Source organism: Quercus suber, unplaced genomic scaffold (genome assembly GCF_002906115.3).
Source record: "Quercus suber isolate HL8 unplaced genomic scaffold, Cork oak 2.0 scaffold_96, whole genome shotgun sequence".
NCBI lineage: Eukaryota > Viridiplantae > Streptophyta > Magnoliopsida > Fagales > Fagaceae > Quercus > Quercus suber.
The window spans coordinates 733,521-740,341 of record NW_027069561.1 but is presented as its reverse complement, the minus strand read 5'-3'; the positions used below and the strand labels follow the sequence as shown (position 1 = coordinate 740,341).

At 35.0% G+C, this 6,821-nt stretch overlaps 1 protein-coding gene across 1 annotated transcript; it reads left to right on the top strand.

Moving 5' to 3' along the window:
• The first annotated feature begins 1,451 nt into the window (after window positions 1-1,451).
• Window positions 1,452-6,490, top strand: LOC112023488 (mechanosensitive ion channel protein 10). Its single transcript, XM_024056086.2, has 6 exons — window positions 1,452-3,582; window positions 3,666-3,789; window positions 4,235-4,528; window positions 4,605-4,807; window positions 5,362-5,672; window positions 6,207-6,490. Exons 1-5 carry the CDS (start codon window positions 2,249-2,251, stop codon window positions 5,624-5,626), a joined length of 2,220 nt encoding a protein of 739 aa, XP_023911854.2. The 5' UTR covers window positions 1,452-2,248; the 3' UTR covers window positions 5,627-5,672; window positions 6,207-6,490.
• The last annotated feature ends 331 nt before the right edge of the window (window positions 6,491-6,821 follow it).

Here is a 6,821-nt window from a genome sequence, read left to right as displayed (position 1 = left end):
TCATGCCTCGACACATTGCTTTTACTACGTGGAAAGGACTCCTCAGACTTCATTCCACATATCCTATTTTCCCCGTTAACCGCCCATGTCATCCACAATGATAGTGGATTCAAACAAGTAGACCTACTACTAACTCTCTATAAAAGGAACAAATCTCATTTACTCAAGGTAAGTTCTAACCATTCACTATTTTCCATCATTGTGTTCTAGAGAGAAAATTGACTTAACCATCGAAAAGTCCTTGGCCGAGTCACATCGGTCACCTTTGACAATTCCTTCTTTCTTTTCAAGACTGACAATTATCACCATAACCCAAAGCATTTCAGCGTATTGATTTTCGTGTATCATCAATAACTACATCCTAAATCTTTTATTTTAGGGGTGTTTTCTAACTAAACCCTATAATTTAAATTTTTATAATTAAATATTAAAATTATGTTGGTAACAAATTAAATCCTACTATAATGTAGTTAATTATCAATTAAACCTCAGAACTTTAAAATCATATCAATTTAAGCCTTTCAATCAATCCTCAAATGAAATATAAAAAAATAATTCAACTTAAAACAAGAGGAATATAATTGAGGGATTTTTTTTTTTTTTTTTTTGAGGAAAAATTGAAGGATTATTTGGAAGTACAAGTTAGCTTTTTCTTTTTCTGTCAACGATTAATAAAAGTACACGTTATTTGTTGGTTGTAGTGGTGAGATATTATTTAAATACTCTTACCCGGGAAGACAATAACCACCTACAACTCTGAAAAAATCTTTGATTCCACTTCGCTGTCTCTGACTTCTTGTCTTCGTTTCTGTCAATTATTCTCATTTCAGATTCAGACCTAAAACCAAAAGTTCTTACTATTATTATTCAAACACTTTTGCTGCATTTTAACAAACAAACACTTGTTTCTCAAAAAAAAACAAAAAAACAAAAAAACAAAAAACAGACAAACACCTAAGAGCCTGAAACATGGCCTAAACCCTAAACCCTCTTATCATCGAGCATTGTGTCTTTATGAAAGCGCACACATACAAAAAAAAAAAAAAAATAGTCTTTGCTTTGTGCCTTTTTGATTCTCGGAAACCATAAAGAAGTTTATTCTTTTCTTTTAAAAAAAAAAAAAAAAAAACTTTCCTGCTAACCAAACAACCATTTTAGCTATTCCTGGTTTTGAACCTCTTGTCCTACTCTCTTTCTTTCTCAGTGTGTGTGTGTGTGTGTTTTTGCTTGTAAGAGTTTGTTCTACAAGCAGAGTGAATGAAATTCCAAAAGTAAAGCTCGGAAAAGTGGCAGGGAGAGCTCTCCATGGAAAGAGGAAAACGCGTGGGGGCAGAGAAGAAAGGAACAAACGAGGTCGTTTTACAGATTCGGGGTAGTGAAGATTCCAATTCAAAAGGCCCGTCAGTCAATGAAACTGGTTCATACTCTTTTTCATTTTTTTTTTTTTTTTTTTTTTTTTGTTGGTTAGCGATTCGGTGTGTTGGTATTTGGTGAATATTATTATTTTTGTTTATAAAGTAACCAAAACACCAACAAATAAAATAAGGTGTTTCAAAAGAATATGTACATAGATTGAAAAGAGAAAGGGATCAGGCGCATAGTCACTATATTGCAAAATTTTAAACTGATTCTCTGAAAAATATATTAGTGCCCACATGTTCTCTAAAAAAAGAAAAAAAAAAGTACTTATTTATAGCAAAAATAAACTATGAAATTTTTAACCCATAAAAATAAAAAATAGTATGGCTAGAATAATAGAATTTTCTTTTATTTTCTTATCCCGTGAATATAAGTTTGATTAAGAGCGTGTAATTAATGTATAGAATTAATTTTATAAAAGGCAAATTAATTAAATCATTCATAAAAGACAAATTAATTAAATCATTTTTGTTTTTTTTTTTTAAGGGTTATTATTAATTAAAGTTGTATTGAAAACGCACATTGTAATTTTTTTTTGATAATAGTGAAATCCCTGCAACTCCGTGGACGTAGGCAAATTGCCGAACCACGTAAATACTGTCTTGTGCGTGTGATTGTTTTTCTTTTGGCATTTTGTTTTCTCTATTTTTTTTTTTGTTTCTCACAGGTTTAGAATTTCAGTTGAATTCTCAACATGTTCAAGTATATGATGATATATGAAAATTGATAATTTTGTATCCAATAGGCTTAAGAATTATATTTGGTACATTTATGTTATAACCCGGCCCCCCCATGTTTTTATTCCTGGCTACGCCCCTGCTCTTTTTCAATGAATTCCCAATTTGGGTCTTCGCCTAAATCGGTTAAAAATCAAAATCTTGAGCATATAGAGCTTGAGAACCTCGAGAGCAGAGTCCAAATGTCCACATTTTCGAGCTCTCCTTCTCCAGCACCAAGTCCAACTGCCAATAAGCCTCCAAAGATCCCAAATGAGGCCTTAACAAGACGAAAATCACTTGCAAGGTCAGCCTTCTCAAAACCCAAGTCGAGGTTTGTGGAACCCTCTTATGGTGGTGAAGAATATTTGGCTGCAGAGAAAACCAAGTTGGGGAATACAAATACAAGTACCTCTAATAGGAATTCACCTAGTGTGGCTTCCCCAAGTCACAGAGTCAGTGTTGGTACTCCACGTGAGAACTTGAAATCAGCACCGATCACACCAAGAACGCCTTTGATTGGAACAGGAGAGGAAGAAGATGATGAGGAAGTGTACAAGACAGCCAATCTTAAAGTGTATGAAATAAATAGTAAGAAGTTTAAAAAAATGGCCTTGGTTGAGTGGATTGCTTTTGTTTGTATTATGGGGGTTCTGATTGCTAGCTTAATTTTTCATAAGTTGCAAAACGCTGTGATTTGGAGTTTGCATCTGTGGAAATGGAGTGTATTGGTGTTGGTAATCTTCTGTGGTAGATTGGTCACTGAATGGTTCATAAATGTTCTGGTTTTCTTGATTGAACTGAACTTTCTGCTTAAGAAGAAGGTCTTGTACTTCGTGTATGGGCTGAAAAAGAGTGTTCAGGTTTTTATTTGGTTGGGTTTGATTCTTCTAGCATGGGGGTTGTTATTCGATAGGGGAGCAAACAGAACGAACAGAACTTCTCGGATCCTAAATTATATTACAAGGGCTCTTGCTGGTTGTTTTATTGGGACAGCTATATGGCTTGTGAAGAATCTTTTGGTGAAGTTACTGGCTTCTTCTTTCCAGTGCACAAGATTCTTTGACCGGATTCAGGAATCAATCTTTCATCAGTATGTTCTTAGAACCCTTTCCGGGCCTCCGTTGATGGAGATGGCGGAAAAAATTGGGAGCACAGCAAGTACGGGTCATTTGAGTTTCACGAATTTGAAAGAAAAAACTGATGCAAAAGAAGAGGTAATTGATGTGGACAAGCTCAAAAAAATGAAGCAAGAGAAAATTTCTGCTTGGACCATGAAAGGGTTGGTTAATGTGATAAGGGATTCTGGACTGTCTACCATATCTAACACACTGGACAGTTATGATACTGATGATGGCGAGCAGAAAGATGAGGAAATTACGAGTGAGTGGGAAGCAAAGGCTGCTGCTTATCGGATATTTCATAATGTTGCAAAGCCTGGTAGCAGGTGAGAAAAACACCTTTCTCCGATTTATTTACTAATATAATTTTTTTCTTAATTATCTCCCCACTGTGAATTTTGGACTTCAGGTACATGGAAGAGGAGGACCTCTTGCGCTTCATGAAAAAGGAGGAGGTGGACAATGTGTTTCCGCTGTTTGAAGGAGCAGTAGAAAGTGGAAAGATCAAGAGAAAATCTTTGAAGAACTGGTTGGTAAGTTCTCTAGCAAATTATTTTCCTGTCCCATCCATGACCCCTTCCTATTATCCCTTTTTTTATTTTTAAAGAATTGTACTCAAGTGTGGTATCTTCATGTCATGATTTTCCTTCTCATTCAACTTTGTTATGGCTATTTGAAGGCCAATAATATTTCTTGGAGCTGTGTACAAATGTTACATATATAATACCCCCCAACACCATTATGTTCTACCACACAAGATACACTTAAAAACTATTTAAGTATTTGTGACATCAACTTTTCACATACTTTGTGGTTCTAAATCTATAAAGTAGAAACCCTCTTCAACACAACCTTAGCTTAAACACACAGTTAACATAGGCATAGGAGCCTAGAGATATCAGTTTCACAGTTATGAAAATGAAACTTTCATGGTTGAAATTTCCAATCATATTCTTGTAACCTCTTTCTTGTTTGCAGGTGAAAGTTTACCTTGAACGCAAATCACTGGTACATTCCCTAAATGATACCAAAACAGCCGTAGAGGAGCTGAACAAGCTTGTTTCAGTGCTTGTGCTTGTTGTGGACATTATAGTGTGTTTACTTTTGATGGGATTTTTAACTACTCAGATACTAGTTTTCATTACATCTCAACTTCTACTAGTGGCGTTTATGTTTGGTAACACTGCCAAGACTGTGTTTGAAGCCATCATATTTGTATTTGTGATGCATCCATTTGATGTAGGGGACCGTTGTGTTATTGACGGAGTTCAGGTAACTCCCTAATCCTAAGAATACATTAATTTTATTAGATCTTTATCACTTTGCTTGACATGTTGATACCTCACAGATGACTGTTGAAGAGATGAACATTCTGACGACAGTATTCTTGAGATATGACAATGAGAAAATATTCTATCCAAATTCAGTTCTTTTGACAAAGCCCATCAGCAACTTTTACAGGAGCCCGGAAATGAGTGATTCTGTGGAATTTGCTGTTGATGTTTCTACTTCAATAGAGAGTATTGGAGCTTTAAAAGCAAGAATAAAAACGTATGTGAACTTACCATGGTTCTTAATTATCAGTTGCCAGTATTTGAAAATTAAGTGTCAATATTTATTAGCCTCTTCATGACTATGATTGTTTAATGCACTTATGTTGTGGGGTTTTGAATGTGGAAATGAGTGGCCTCTGTTGACTTCTGTTCTGGAGTTTGCAACTGAGCATATAGCAAGAATTTGATCTCTTTTGGCTTTATGCAAGAAAAGCAACAAACTTACCGTCTGTGCTGGATGCATAGAGCCAAATAATGTTCTGTTAGACCTTACAGAGTTGGGTATATCTAAAGAAGATTACATCAAAAGAGACAACAGTACTAAAAAATAGTCAAATGTACAATTGAACTTTTTTACTTATGGTGAAACTAATGATGAACACATAGGTTTAACAAACATAGATTTGTTGATCTTGGTAAACATAATGATGAACTAATGTTTTCCAGGTACTGTCACACTGCTAAATTTCTGAGTCATATTCCCATTATTTCCATTATTTGGGATCATAAAATACTTCGTTTAATAGAGATGGTCTTCTCCAAAATCTTTAGGTACTTGGAGAGTAAGCCTCAACACTGGCGTCCTGGCCACAATATACAGGTTAAGGAGATTGAGGATGTGAACAAGATGAAAATGGGTCTGTATATTACACACACCATAAACTTTCAGAACGCTGGAGACAGAAACAGCCGGAGATCGGAACTAGTCTTAGAGCTGAAGAAAATTTTCCAAGAACTTAGTATAAAATATCATCTGCTGCCTCAAGAAGTTCATCTCAGATATGTTGGGTCAGCACCTCCAGCATTTCAACCTTAGCGGTGACGAATTCTCTTCATTGTGCTAAAATACTCCTCTGCTGCAAGTACGTGTAGTTCTTCTCTTATATTACTAACTCAGAAGGTTCAAAATTTCTGATATCAAAAGGATTTTGTAGCAATTGATGGTCAAATGGTTTTTTTCGTTTTCTTTTCTTCTTTGGCAAGTAAACTATTTTGTTAAGAAAGAGAAAAATGCTCTAGTTCACAAGAAGTTTTCTAGAACAACCAAAATATTACAATCTAGTGTTTTGGAGATCAAATAAATTGTATAAAGGATGTGAAATGAATTCTGCCTAAGGTAGACATCCAATCATACAGAGATCTGAGGAATAAGACTTAATCAAGACCAAAGTAAATTCAACCACTATAGTAGTCCAAATGTTCCTTTCACTCTTAATGATCCACTTAATGCACAAGGGGTAGACTCCCAAATTTTGTTACACTCATGCTGATTACATTTTAAAGGTTAAAATCACTTAATTTTTGTTCATGAGGTTGTCTTAATTAAACTGCCATCACTAACAGTTTTGGATCAATTGACTTGTGACTAATTTTAAATGTTTCGTCTCTTTGTTAAGAGAGCATGTGCAAAGCAAAGAGCAGGATTTGTAGTTCATCTAAAGGAAGAGTGATGAGAAGAATGATGATTCAAGCTGGATCCCAGTTCTTACCTGTAAAATGAATAAAAAGTGCAATGTTCTCTGGCCAGAGACAAGGAAAATGAGCGGCGCTAGTGTGATTATGATTTGTTGAAAAAACATGATTGTTGTGTTTCTCAAAAATAAAAATAAAAATTATTGTACAAGTTTTGGGTGAGTTCATGTTCATCAATTGAATTATTATTACCACAAGTTCTAAGGCAGAGTTTATTCTCTCAATAATAATACATAGTCGCCCCCAACAATTAACTATATTTTGTCAGCCGAGTGGAAAGTGTTGTAAATTGAATTGGAAGAAATGCTAGGGACACTAATTTTGGCATAATTTTGTGTCACAACTCATCACATGACGTGTTGTAATTGGTAAGAGTGTGTCACTAACACATTCTTACCAATCACAACTCGCTATGTGGCAAGTTGTGGCATAAAATTGTACCAAAATTGGTATTCCTAGCATTTCTCTTGAATTTGAGACCTATCGTGACGACATTTGCTGCCCTTAAAACAGCAAGGCTGAGTCAATACAATACCAGT

What these genes read in the sequence shown, in the direction of transcription:
- LOC112023488 (XM_024056086.2), top strand. Translation starts at nt 2,249, where the DNA reads ATGAATTCCCAATTTGGGTCTTCGCCTAAATCGGTTAAAAATCAAAAT. An exon ending in AATCTTTGAAGAACTGGTTG is followed by an intron (nt 3,790 to 4,234) that starts GTAAGTTCTCTA and finishes TCTTGTTTGCAG; the next exon opens with GTGAAAGTTTACCTTGAACG. An exon ending in TTAAAAGCAAGAATAAAAAC is followed by an intron (nt 4,808 to 5,361) that starts GTATGTGAACTT and finishes CAAAATCTTTAG; the next exon opens with GTACTTGGAGAGTAAGCCTC.